Source organism: Danio aesculapii, chromosome 4 (assembly GCF_903798145.1).
Source record: "Danio aesculapii chromosome 4, fDanAes4.1, whole genome shotgun sequence".
NCBI classification, from domain to species: Eukaryota; Metazoa; Chordata; class Actinopteri; order Cypriniformes; family Danionidae; genus Danio; species Danio aesculapii.
In genome coordinates, this window is record NC_079438.1 from 3,954,635 (window position 1) to 3,969,803 (window position 15,169).

At 39.8% G+C, this 15,169-nt stretch overlaps 1 protein-coding gene across 1 annotated transcript; it reads left to right on the top strand.

Annotated features, from left to right (window-relative positions):
• Positions 1–6,809: 6,809 nt before the first annotated feature.
• Positions 6,810–15,079, top strand: LOC130222000 (tripartite motif-containing protein 16-like). The gene is made up of 4 exons (XM_056454606.1): positions 6,810–6,983; positions 8,819–8,992; positions 9,815–9,861; positions 11,138–15,079. The coding sequence occupies exons 2-4, from the start codon at positions 8,832–8,834 to the stop codon at positions 11,662–11,664; spliced, it is 735 nt and encodes a 244-aa protein (XP_056310581.1). The 5' UTR covers positions 6,810–6,983; positions 8,819–8,831; the 3' UTR covers positions 11,665–15,079.
• Positions 15,080–15,169: the final 90 nt, after the last annotated feature.

Sequence of the window (15,169 nt, forward strand, 5' to 3'; positions counted from 1 at the left end):
TCAACAGACTTTCACAAGCCAGCCTCAAAGTTTGTCCTCAAACTTTAATAATCTAGTTATTCTTCTTCTTCTTCTGAGACTAATTTCTAAGTGTATCTCCTCCTAGGCCTTTCAAGCTACATACTTCAAACTTTCGTCAAACCTTCAAACTGGTCTGACTCGAGTTGCTATATCTTTTCTAACTGATCCGACCTTGGGTTTTCCGAAAAACGACCCAGAAAAATCCCAAAAGTCCCATTGACTTAACATTGGGTCAAACTTTGTGAGCTCATAACTCTGCATCAGACTGTTCTACAGACTTCTAACTGGACTCATTTAACTCAGTCTAGCCAGCAGCCAATAACTGATGACTTTTTAACTTACTAGCCACTCCCTAGCAACCACTTACAGCACCCTAGCAACTGTCCCATAGACTTCCATTGTAAAAGACTCCCATTGACTTAACATTGGATCAACCTTTGTGAGCTCATAACTCTGCATCAGACTGTCCTACAGACTAGAGTCTGGCCTCATTCAACTCAGTCTAGCCAGCAGCCAATCACTGATTACCTTTAAACTTACTAGCCACTCCCTAGCAACCAATTTCAGCACCCTAGCAACTGTCCCAGAGACTGTGACTAGCTATTCTAACACACGCTAACAGTTTTAACATCCTACTGACATGCTAATCTTGCTAGAAAGGTGCTAGCAACACGATAGTGACATGCTAGTCATGCTAGTAACATGCTAATTCATGCTAGAATCATGCTAACAACATGCTAATTCATGCTAGAAACAAGCTGATTCATGCTAGAATCATGCTAGTAACATGCTAATTAATGCTAGAATCATGCTAGTTACATGCTAATTCATGCTAGAAACATGCTAATTCATGCTAGAATCATGCTAACAACATGCTAATTCATGCTAGAAACATGCTAGTAACATGCTAATCCATGCTAGAAACATGCTAGTAACATGCTAGAATCATGATAGTAACATGCTAATTCATGCTAGAATCATGCTAATAACATGCTAATTCATGCTAGAATCATGCTAGTAACATGCTAATTCATGCTAGAAACATGCTAGTAACATGCTAATTCATGCTAGAATCATGCTAATAACATGCTAATTCATGCTAGAATCATGCTAGTAACATGCTAATTCATGCTAGAATCATGCTAGTAACATGCTAATTCATGCTAGAATCATGCTAATAACATGCTAATTCATGCTAGAAACATGCTAATTTATGCTAGAATCATGCTAATAACATGCTAAATCATGCTAGAAACATGCTAGTAACATGCTAATTCATGCTAGAAACATGCTAGTAACATGCTAATTCATGCTAGAATCATGCTAGTAACATGCTAATTCATGCTAGAAACATGCTAGTAACATGCTAACTCATGCTAGAAACATGCTAGTAACATGCTAATTCATGCTAGAATCATGCTAATTCATGCTAGAAAAATGCTAGTAACATGCTAATTCATGCTAGAATCATGCTAGTTACATGCTAATTTATGTTAGAATCATGCTAGTTACTTGCTAATTCATGCTAAAAAAATGCTAATTCAGACTCGGCTTTTCAAGCCACCATAAAGTTTGTCCTCAAACTTTAATATCTAGTTATTCTTCTTCTTCTTCTTCTTCTTCTTCTTCTGAGACTAATTTCTAAGTGTATCTCCTCCTAGGCCTTTCAAGCTACATACTTCAAACTTTCGTCAAACCTTCAAACTGGTCTGACTCGGGTTGCTATATCTTTTCTAACTGATCCGACCTTGGGTTTTCCGAAAAACGACCCAGAAAAATCCCAAAAGTCCCATTGACTTAACATTGGGTCAAACTTTGTGAGCTCATAACTCTGCATCAGACTGTCCTACAGACTTCTAACTGGACTCATTTAACTCAGTCTAGCCAGCAGCCAATAACTGATGACTTTTTAACTTACTAGCCACTCCCTAGCAACCACTTACAGCACCCTAGCAACTGTCCCATAGACTTCCATTGTAAAAGACTCCCATTGACTTAACATTGGATCAACCTTTGTGAGCTCATAACTCTGCATCAGACTGTCCTACAGACTAGAGTCTGGCCTCATTCAACTCAGTCTAGCCAGCAGCCAATCACTGATTACCTTTAAACTTACTAGCCACTCCCTAGCAACCAATTTCAGCACCCTAGCAACTGTCCCAGAGACTGTGACTAGCTATTCTAACACACGCTAACAGTTTTAACATCCTACTGACATGCTAATCTTGCTAGAAAGGTGCTAGCAACACGATAGTGACATGCTAGTCATGCTAGTAACATGCTAATTCATGCTAGAATCATGCTAACAACATGCTAATTCATGCTAGAAACAAGCTGATTCATGCTAGAATCATGCTAGTAACATGCTAATTAATGCTAGAATCATGCTAGTTACATGCTAATTCATGCTAGAAACATGCTAATTCATGCTAGAATCATGCTAACAACATGCTAATTCATGCTAGAAACATGCTAGTAACATGCTAATCCATGCTAGAAACATGCTAGTAACATGCTAGAATCATGATAGTAACATGCTAATTCATGCTAGAATCATGCTAATAACATGCTAATTCATGCTAGAATCATGCTAGTAACATGCTAATTCATGCTAGAAACATGCTAGTAACATGCTAATTCATGCTAGAATCATGCTAATAACATGCTAATTCATGCTAGAAACATGCTAGTAACATGCTAATTCATGCTAGAATCATGCTAGTAACATGCTAATTCATGCTAGAATCATGCTAATAACATGCTAATTCATGCTAGAAACATGCTAATTCATGCTAGAATCATGCTAATAACATGCTAATTCATGCTAGAAACATGCTAGTAACATGCTCATTCATGCTAGAATCATGCTAGTTACATGCTAATCCATGCTAGAATCATGCTAGTTACGTGCTAATCCATGCTAGAATCATGCTAGTAACATGCTAATTCATGCTAGAATCATGCTAGTAACATGCTAATTCATAATAGAATCATGCTAATAACATGCTAATTCATGCTAGAATCATGCTAGTAACATGCTAATTCATGCTAGAATCATGCTAGTTACATGCTAATTCATGCTAGAAACATGCTAGTAACATGCTAATTCATGCTAGAATCATGCTAGTAACATGCTAATTCATGCTAGAATCATGCTAATAACATGCTAATTCATGCTAGAAACATGCTAATTTATGCTAGAATCATGCTAATAACATGCTAAATCATGCTAGAAACATGCTAGTAACATGCTAATTCATGCTAGAAACATGCTAGTAACATGCTAATTCATGCTAGAATCATGCTAGTAACATGCTAATTCATGCTAGAAACATGCTAGTAACATGCTAACTCATGCTAGAAACATGCTAGTAACATGCTAATTCATGCTAGAATCATGCTAATTCATGCTAGAAAAATGCTAGTAACATGCTAATTCATGCTAGAATCATGCTAGTTACATGCTAATTTATGTTAGAATCATGCTAGTTACTTGCTAATTCATGCTAAAAAAATGCTAATTCAGACTCGGCTTTTCAAGCCACCATAAAGTTTGTCCTCAAACTTTAATATCTAGTTATTCTTCTTCTTCTTCTTCTTCTTCTTCTTCTGAGACTAATTTCTAAGTGTATCTCCTCCTAGGCCTTTCAAGCTACATACTTCAAACTTTCGTCAAACCTTCAAACTGGTCTGACTCGGGTTGCTATATCTTTTCTAACTGATCCGACCTTGGGTTTTCCGAAAAACGACCCAGAAAAATCCCAAAAGTCCCATTGACTTAACATTGGGTCAAACTTTGTGAGCTCATAACTCTGCATCAGACTGTCCTACAGACTTCTAACTGGACTCATTTAACTCAGTCTAGCCAGCAGCCAATAACTGATGACTTTTTAACTTACTAGCCACTCCCTAGCAACCACTTACAGCACCCTAGCAACTGTCCCATAGACTTCCATTGTAAAAGACTCCCATTGACTTAACATTGGATCAACCTTTGTGAGCTCATAACTCTGCATCAGACTGTCCTACAGACTAGAGTCTGGCCTCATTCAACTCAGTCTAGCCAGCAGCCAATCACTGATTACCTTTAAACTTACTAGCCACTCCCTAGCAACCAATTTCAGCACCCTAGCAACTGTCCCAGAGACTGTGACTAGCTATTCTAACACACGCTAACAGTTTTAACATCCTACTGACATGCTAATCTTGCTAGAAAGGTGCTAGCAACACGATAGTGACATGCTAGTCATGCTAGTAACATGCTAATTCATGCTAGAATCATGCTAACAACATGTTAATTCATGCTAGAAACAAGCTGATTCATGCTAGAATCATGCTAGTAACATGCTAGTTACATGCTAATTAATGCTAGAATCATGCTAGTTACATGCTAATTCATGCTAGAAACATGCTAATTCATGCTAGAATCATGCTAACAACATGCTAATTCATGCTAGAAACATGCTAGTAACATGCTAATTCATGCTAGAAACATGCTAGTAACATGCTAGAATCATGCTAGTAACATGCTAATTCATGCTAGTAACATGCTAATTCATGCTAGAATCATGCTAGTAACATGCTAATCCATGCTAGAATCATGCTAGTAACATGCTAATTCATGCTAGAATCATGCTAGTTACATGCTAATTCATGCTAGAATCATGCTAGTAACATGCTAATTCATGCTAGAAACATGCTAGTAACATGCTAATTCATGCTAGAATCATGCTAGTAACATGCTAATTCATGCTAGAATCATGCTAATAACATGCTAATTCATGCTAGAAACATGCTAATTCATGGTAGAATCATGCTAATAACATGCTAATTAATGCTAGAAACATGTTAGTAACATGCTAATTCATGCTAGAATCATGCTAGTAACATGCTAATTCATGCTAGAAACATGCTAGTAACATGCTAATTCATGCTAGAATCATGCTAGTAACATGCTAATTCATGCTAGAATCATGCTAATAACATGCTAATTCATGCTAGAAACATGCTAGTAACATGCTAATTCATGCTAGAATCATGCTAGTTACATGCTAATCCATGTTAGAATCATGCTAGTAACATGCTAATTCATGCTAGAATCAAGCTAGTAACATGCTAATTCATGCTAGAATCATGCTAGTAACATGCTAATTCATGCTAGTAACATGCTAATTCATGCTAGAAACATGCTAGTAACATGCTAATTCATGCTAGTAACATGCTAATTCATGCTAGAATCATGCTAGTAACATGCTAATCCATGCTAGAATCATGCTAGTAACATGCTAATTCATGCTAGAATCATGCTAGTTACATGCTAATTCATGCTAGAATCATGCTAGTAACATGCTAATCCATGCTAGAAACATGCTAGTAACATGCTAATTCATGCTAGAATCATGCTAGTAACATGCTAATTCATGCTAGAATCATGCTAATAACATGCTAATTCATGCTAGAAACATGCTAATTCATGGTAGAATCATGCTAATACAATGCTAATTCATGCTAGAAACATGCTAGTAACATGCTAATTAATGCTAGAAACATGTTAGTAACATGCTAATTCATGCTAGAATCATGCTAGTAACATGCTAATTCATGCTAGAAACATGCTAGTAACATGCTAATTCATGCTAGAATCATGCTAGTAACATGCTAATTCATGCTAGAATCATGCTAATAACATGCTAATTCATGCTAGAAACATGCTAGTAACATGCTAATTCATGCTAGAATCATGCTAGTTACATGCTAATCCATGCTAGAATCATGCTAGTAACATGCTAATTCATGCTAGAATCATGCTAGTAACATGCTAATTCATGCTAGAATCATGCTAGTAACACGCTAAATCATGCTAGAATCATGCTAGTAACATGCTAATTCATGCTAGAAACATGCTAGTAACATGCTAATTCATGCTAGAATCATGCTAGTAACATGCTAATTCATGCTATAATCATGCTAATAACATGCTAATTCATGCTAGAATCATGCTAATAACATGCTAATTCATGCTAGAATCATGCTAGTAACATGCTAATTCATGCTAGAAACATGCTAGTAACATGCTAATTCATGCTAGAATCATGCTAGTAACATGCTAATTCATGCTAGAATAATGCTAATAACATGCTAATTCATGCTAGAAACATGCTTATTCATGCTAGAATCATGCTAATAACATGCTAAATCATGCTAGAAACATGCTAGTAACATGCTAATTCATGCTAGAAACATGCTAGTAACATGCTAATTCATGCTAGAATCATGCTAGTAACATGCTAATTCATGCTAGAAACATGCTAGTAACATGCTAACTCATGCTATAAACATGCTAGTAACATGCTAATTCATGCTAGAATCATGCTAATTCATGCTAGAAACATGCTAGTAACATGCTAATTCATGCTAGAAACATGTTAGTAACATGCTAATTCATGCTAGAATCATGCTAGTTACATGCTAATTTATGTTAGAATCATGCTAGTTACTTGCTAATTCATGCTAGTAACATGCTAACTCAGACTCGGCTTTTCAAGCCACCATAAAGTTTGTCCTCAAACTTTAATATCTTTTCATTTTAAGATTGAACATTTTGTATAAATAAATCTTTACAATATTTAATTAAAATAAATCAAATTTATAGACATTAATACTGTTTAAAGCTCAAATCACCAGATGTGCTCACTAATTAGTGAAGTTAAACCAGTCACTACATTCATACATTAAACTATTAAACACTCCAGATCAACACATACATATTGTGTTTGTCCTCTACACAGGCTACAGGGCTGTAATCTCACTGTTCAGTGCTGTGAGAGTTTGTCTTCAGCTCTACAATCCTCAAACTGTGTCCTGAGAGAGCTGGAGCTGAGTAACAATGACCTGCAGGATTCAGGAGTGAAGCTTCTCTCTGATGGACTGAAGAGTCAACACTGTAAACTGGAGACACTGAGGTAAATGATTCTCCACTCTACAATAACTACAGTCAGACAGTTTCATATTAGGGCTTTTCATGCTTGAACATGTTAACCCTGGGTGATAGTAAACCCCAGATAACAGGAATTATGGTTGATCAGTAATTATGTTTCACACTGCTCATACTATACCTGTAGTTAACCCTCAGGGCTCTGAGGTGATTTTGGGACCCCTGAGATGTTTTGACATGCCCTGACATTTGTGCTTATTTCAGCTACTTCTTTCATAGTACTGGCCAACATGTATTTTATTTGTATTCAGCACAAACTGTGCTACAATAATATGTGAGAAATATTGGTGTACATGCTTGTGTTTTTTAGAAATAAATATTCTGTGTGGTTAGTAGGTTTTAGAGGACAAAATAGCTGAAATAAGGTCCAAAAAGCAGACTGAATGTGCCTGAACAAGACTTTAGAGTAAGCAGTCTTGTAGGCTGGAATATTTACTGCACAATTATGTGAAAATGATTCTGTTCTCTCATTCAAAGAAAACATTACAAATGATCTAGGATTTGTTGGCTTTGTTTTGGGTGATCTCAGCGGTATGCGTGAGTGACAATGCTCATGAATAATTGACACTTGGAGAGACAACAGACACTCCCCCACTCACCCATCAAGGGCAGTGTACAGCAATGTCCATCTGCAACAGCTAGCCCAAACTAAATGCTTGTTGTATGACTTGCTGTGTGACCATGTAAACACTCTGGGTGAACAATATACAGTGCTCAGCATATATAAGTACAGCCCTCACTAATCTCTCTTTTACATTCCTATTTGAAATAGGAAGCTCTACAATATTATATTTGTGGATATACAATAGATTAGCCAAATCTGGAGCTCATCTAACAAAATAACTTCTGATAAAGCTCCAAAAACTGGTCCACTCAAATTGATCTGTTCTAGAAAAATATTCAATACAAAATGAAAAAAGAGGAAAAATCAAGAGAAGCAAAACAATGGAAGAATTCAGCTCAAATTTTGTAGGGTTTTTTGCAATATTTAGCCTGAATTTAATTGTGTTATCTTTCAATTTCTGAATATGTTTGGTGACTAAAATATTCTTGTAATAAATATTTCTGTTTAATAAATCTGTTTTGTTTAAATGCACCAAAATACACTGCCTATATTGACTGAGAAATGGAGGAAAATCTGGATTTTCAGAATGGGCTGTACTCCATTATGCTGAGCGGCTGTATGTGCACTTCTACAGCGTGCACATATAATCTATATTTGAAATGCTCTAAAACGTGTTGGCCAAACTCTCTTGTGCATTAATCCAGCATTTAATAATCATTTGTGAATGAGTCTGAGACACTGAAGTAGCGTAATGACAAAAGCTTTAAACACAAGAATAAATCCTATTTTAAAGAGGAAAAACAATTCCTTTAAATCCAAATCAGATTTGAAGAGCTTTTATAGAGATTTCCCCAAATAGTTGCAGTCTTAGTTCACTTTTTGAAAACTTTAGCAGGTTGTGACGATGTCTGTGGGTGTCAACATTCAACATCACTTTCCGTGTGAACAGCCCTTAAGTCTTACCAGATGTGGAGCCCAAATGTGCAGGGGTGTGATTTTATTTCTATTGATATACAGTTCTACAGATGATGTGGAGTCCTTGTTGAGTGTGTGAGTGTGTTTGCTGATGTGAGGGCTTGATCAATAAGGAGAGCTGATCAGGATGTGTGTGTGTGTGTGTGTGTGTGTGTGTTGATCACTGCTGTTGACATGAGCAGAAACAGCAGTCAGCATCTTCACAACACAAAGAGATGTGTGATTGTCCAACTGTGTGATGTGGACTATTGCTGTGTTTGTAGATTGTCTGGCTGTATGGTGACAGAGGAAGGCTGTGGTTTTCTGTCTTCAGCTCTGACTTCAAACCCCTCACACCTGAGAGAGCTGGATCTGAGCTACAATCATCCAGGAGATTCAGGAGTCAAGCTGCTCTCTGAACAACTGGAGGATCCAAACTACACACTGGACAAACTCAAGTATGTGGAGCATCACTGGCCTTGTGCTTTTCCACTGAAGGGCTTTAAAAAGACACTAGAAAGCTCTTTTCTGATCTTCAGTTTTCTGTGAGGGTTATGGGGTGAGGACAGACAGAAGATACAGCTTGTAGAGTATTCCAGTCATGTCTATGAAGAGCAAATCATTGAGTGTGAAATGAATCTCCTCTGTAAATGTTGGAGTGTATTGGCTCAGTTGTGACATTAAGCGGGACACACTGTACAGTTTCAGCATTTGAGCTGAGCAGAGAAACTTCTTCCTCCATTTGTGCTGAAGAATCCTCCAATATCAGGTCAGGAATAGGGTTGGGGATTGAAGATGGATTCAGATTCTGGAATCAGACACTTGGATTAATGTTCAGACTCTTGTTCTAAAATCAACATCTGGATTCCTCTTCTCTGTGCACACATGTGTATTTTTCACTTGCTAATCTGTCAGGAACTTGGGCGCTGGCAAGCAGCTTTAATAATCTGAACATAGTTTAGAGATGGACTGCAACATGTGCTCAAAGGCTGCATGTGCTGAAGAACGATGGCAAAGCTAAGTGTGATCACTGTAATAAATGAATGTTGCAGCAGGGTGTCTCCATCAACATGAGCAGTATCTGCGCTCGCTTCACCAACAGCAGAGGAAAAGAACGCACTGTGTTAGATTCATTGTGCATCCCGGCTGGAACCAACAAGTGTTGTGTGTTTTAGCTGAAGAGTTTGGAGCGTGTAGCTGAGCAGCTCAGTGCTAGCTTTAGCTTATTAGCTGAGGGGGAAACTAAACAGCTCATTCTCTCCATCTGTGTGTGTTTACAGTCTGGACCATGGAGGAGACGAGAGGATTACAGCAGGACCGCGCAAATGTAGGACTACACACACACACACACACACACACACACACACACACACACGCACACGCACACGCACACACACGAGGATTACAGCAGGACTGCACAAATGTAGGACTACACACACACACACACACACACGCACACACACACACACACACACACACACACACACGAGGATTACAGCAGGACTGCACAAATGTAGGACTACACACACACACACACACACACGCACACACACACACACATACACACACACACACACACGAGGATTACAGCAGGACTGCACAAATGTAGGACTACACACACACACACACACGCACACACACACACACACACACACGAGGATTACAGCAGGACTGCACAAATGTAGGACTACACACACACACACACACACACACACACACACACACACACACGAGGATTACAGCAGGACTGCACAAATGTAGGACTACACACACACACACACACACACACACACACACACACACACACACACACACGAGGATTACAGCAGGACCGCGCAAATGTAGGACTACACACACACACACACACACACACACACACACACACACACGAGGATTACAGCAGGACCGCGCAAATGTAGGACTACACACACACACACACACACACACACACACACACAAACACACACACACACACACACACGAGGATTACAGCAGGACCAGGCAAATGTAGGACTACACACACACACGCACTCACTCGCTCCCACGCATACACATACACACACACACATACACACACACTTTGTCTCACACTCACACACACACACACATTCGCTCGCATGCATGCGCACACACACACACACACAAACATGTACATACATACACACACACACACAAACTCTCTCACACACATACAGCGACACGCACACAGATGCGCATACACGCAAACGCTCTCTCTCTCTCACTCACTCACTCACACACACAGCTGTGGTTATGCACACACTCCCTCTCTTTCACACACACACACACACACACACACACACTGACTCTCACTCACTCACACACACACACACACACACACACAGACTCTCACTCACCGTCACACACACACACACACACACACAGACTCTCACTCACCGTCACACACACACGCACACACACACACAGACTCTCACTCACACATACACACACCCACACTCTTACAGACACACACGCACACACACACACACACACACACACACACACACACACACACACATACATACAGACAGACACACACACACACACACAGCTGTGGTTATTAATGTGTGTGTTCTTGTGTTCAGATGTCTGTTTCCTCACACTGGATCCAAACACAGCACACACTCGTCTCATTCTGTCTGAGGAGAACAGAGAGGTGAAGAGTGTGTTAGAGGATCAGCCGTATCCTGATCATCCAGACAGATTTGATGTCTGGTCTCAGGTGTTGTGCAGAGAGAGTGTGTGTGGACGCTGTTACTGGGAGACTGACTGGAGTGGAGATCATGTGTATATATCAGTGTCATATAAGAGCATCAGGAGGAAGAGACGAGGTGTTGAGTGCTGGTTTGGATCTAATGCTCAGTCCTGGAGTTTGAGCTGCTCTTCCTCCAGTTTCTCATTCAGACACAATAACACACACACTGATCTCCCAGTAGAGCTGCTCAGCAGGAGAATAGGAGTGTTTGTGGATCACAGTGCAGGAACTCTGATCTTCTACAACATCTATAGAGACACAATGAGCCTCATCCACTCAGTCCAGACCACATTCACTGAGCCGCTCTGCCCTGGGTTTGAGCTTTATAATTCTGGATCATCAGTGAAACTGAGCTGAAGACTGACGAGAGATTTACCCTCTGCAGGAGCTGTGTGTGTGTGTGTGTGTGTGTGTGTGTGCGTGTGTGTGTGTGTGTGTGAGAGAGAGACTTTTTTTTTTTTTTTACTTTTGACAGCCTTTTTATTAAAGAGCCCATATTATACATGAAATAGGGTCCTATGTAGGTTGTAAGGGTCTCCAACAACAGTCTAATATGCATGCAAGATCTAAAAACACTTTGATGGTCTTATAATCTGCATTTATTTGTACCTAATTATCCCAGCGACTCTCATATGAATCGTTCAGCGATTCATTTGTTCCCAAACCCCTCCTCAGCGCGAAGCTAATCTGCGCTGATTGGACAGCCTGCTGCGATTGGTCGACACGGACAAGGCTTCAGCGCGAGAGTGAAATGCCCAGCTGCTAATCTACAATATAAAAGTAGTCACAGTGCACACACGCTTCATTGTGGATTTTGGCTGCCAGTGGGTGAATGTAAACACAGACGATGGACTAGAAAATACTGACGACTAACTATTTTATTGAGCAAAAAGTCCAAGAACTGGCGAGGAGATCTAGGCTTCTTGTCACAGTCACAGTCTTCTTGCTCTTTTCACACACACACACACACACACACACACACACACGCACACACACACACAGGGCCTGCGCGTCCATAGAGAAGCGGCTGAATAGAGAGGGCGCGGCGCTCAGTTATATCCGCGAATACCCGTGCGTTACACACACACTCGCGCACACACACAGGGCCGGCGCGTCCATAGAGGAGCGGCTGAATAGAGAGGGCGCGGCGTGGCGCTCCGTTATATCCGCGAATACCCGTGCGTTACACACACGAGGAGACACACACACACACACACAGGACCGGCGCGTCCATAGAGGAGCGGCTGAATTGAGAGGGCGCGGCGCTCAGTTATATGCGCGAATACCCGTGCGTTACACACACGAGGAGACACACACACACACACACACACACACACACACACACACACATACATTACTCCTACCTGAGGACACCACACACACGCCTAGAGCGCAAGTTCAGCTTGCTGGGTGCAATTTATACACCTCACCTCGAACCTGAGCTGAAATATTTTGAAACTTGAGCGTTGCATGTGTGTAAACAGCTGACGATACGTAATCAAAGCGGCACGCGTCGCGTTTTCAACGTGGCTTTACACGCGATATGAGAATATAAAGAGATAACCTGATACAGCACACGCGGTTACAAGTAACAAAACACAACTAAATACAGAATGTGCAAGCTAGAGTAAACGAGGCAATAATTTTAATCGCACGTACTTACACTGGTGAAATGGGGGAAGAAACTGATCCATGATGCACTGATCCATGTTCTGACAGTCTTTACTGATCCTTCCTTTAATAAACTGATGAAGTCTTCTTTGTAAGCATGTAGTTTCCAGAAGCACTCGAACTGCTCAAGACTGGACTATACTGCTGAGGTTTCATCTGTGGGTGAACTGTCCATAATCTCCATCTGCACAGCGTGACTTCATTCCACCGGTGTCTGTCTGTGTGTGTCTGTGTGTGTGTGTGTGTGTGTGTGTGAGACTTTTTTTCTGTTAGTGGGCGGGGCCGCAGGTTTCAAATCTCCCGGGTTTGCGCGTGCAACTACTTGTGTTTCGTAGCTGCGTCATCACGAAACACCTAATGACTCGACTCGTTTGAAGCACTATGAGTCGACTCTTTTATAGATGAATCAATAGTTTTAAACACTGTACACTTACAGATTTAAGCCTGAGCTGGATATTTCACTTCACTTAGAGCTGTGTGACACACTACATGGAAGGGCATTTTCAAAAACCCATAATATGGGCTCTTTAACAAATGATTTTTAAAACAATCTCACATCAATTTATTTATCAGAGGAAAAATAGTAATCAAATAAAGTGAGGAGATAATAATAAATAACCAAATCTTCCATCTTCCATCAGTATATGTGAGAAGATGAGCTCTTGTTCATCCAGAAAACACAGCGCATTATCACAACACCACTCAAATTCAGAAATGTCCAATGTGCTCATTTGTTTGTAAAAAGCGTACTCGATTATTGAGTTATTGATCGGGATTTGAACCTTTTCTTTAGAACTGAAACCATTTCTTGATCTCCCTTTTGATCCGTTTAGTTTTTTCTCCTAACATAAATGGCAGATTTAGCAGCACCAACTCTAAAATGAATCAACTGACATTGAACTCTTTTCCTCCAACTATATTTGTACCCAAGAATAAAATCTCTTGTTGTAAATACCACCTTAAAAACAGAAGTTCTAGAATATTAAATAAAGAGGAAAGTCTGGAGCAAAGCATAAAGCAATGAAAAACTGTCTCTCTTTCATCACAAAACAGACACATTTCTCCAACATTAGGATTTAGCACAGCAACAAAAGAATTGACTGCTATGGCCCCGTGGAGTCTCCTCCATTGAAGATCACCCGCTCTGTTAGGTAATGGTGCTTTATAAAGGACATTCCATACTGGCTTTGTTAATTCAGTCATTTCTAACTTCTCTCTCCACACTGGATCACTTCTATTTTTTAGCCAGTTAGCATTTGTTACTTTAAGCATACATTTCACATTATATTCTTCAAGTAAACTCTTTTCTTGCATATTTAAAAGCTTATTCATCTTATCTAGAAAATGTTTCATAAAGCGTACAGATTTTACCCCCCAAAACGTTGACATTGTTTCCACTTCTTTAAAATCAGACCCTGTATTATTGACAATATGTTGGATTTGTATACATTTGTTTTATTGCAGCATATTCATCAGACCTGGTAAATCATCACCTGATACAGCAAAGCGTGCTCCACACACGACTGGCTCTTCAAGTAGCCAGCAAATGGACATTAAAGGTTCCTTCCATTGATGTTTAATCAAAGACCAAACTTTAAAAAGACTTTGATAAAAAGTAGGAATTCTTTTCAGATAAAGTTTCTTACAATCCATTAAAAACAAAGCAATGTCCAGTCCCGTTCCATTTACTCTACGCACAATGCATTTAGCAACAGGTATCCATGCCAATCTTTCAGACCCTAACATGAGCTTCTGCAAAAACTGATGACGAGAAGTCGAACATCTACTTGCAAGATGTATTAAGCCTTGACCTCCGTCCTCATTAGCTAGAAAAAGAATGCTTTGAGGGATCCAGTGCAACTTGTCCCAAAAGAAATGAACCATTTCTGCTTGAATATTCGACAGAAAACCAACAGGAGGATCCAGACATGAAGCTTACGCCACAACAATGAAGCTGCAAGATTGTTCATCATTAAAATACGTCCTTTAAAAGACAACTGAGGAAGCAGCCATTTGCATTTTGTTAAGCGCCCTGTTCATTTATCTTCCATTCCTATGCAGTTCTTTTGTATAAATGACTCCCCGCCGAGAGAAACACCAAGATATTTTATGCCGTTTCTTTACCATAGCGGTCCTCCTGGTAAAGCAGGACTTCCTTTTTCCCATTTTCCAATCAACAGTGCATCACTTT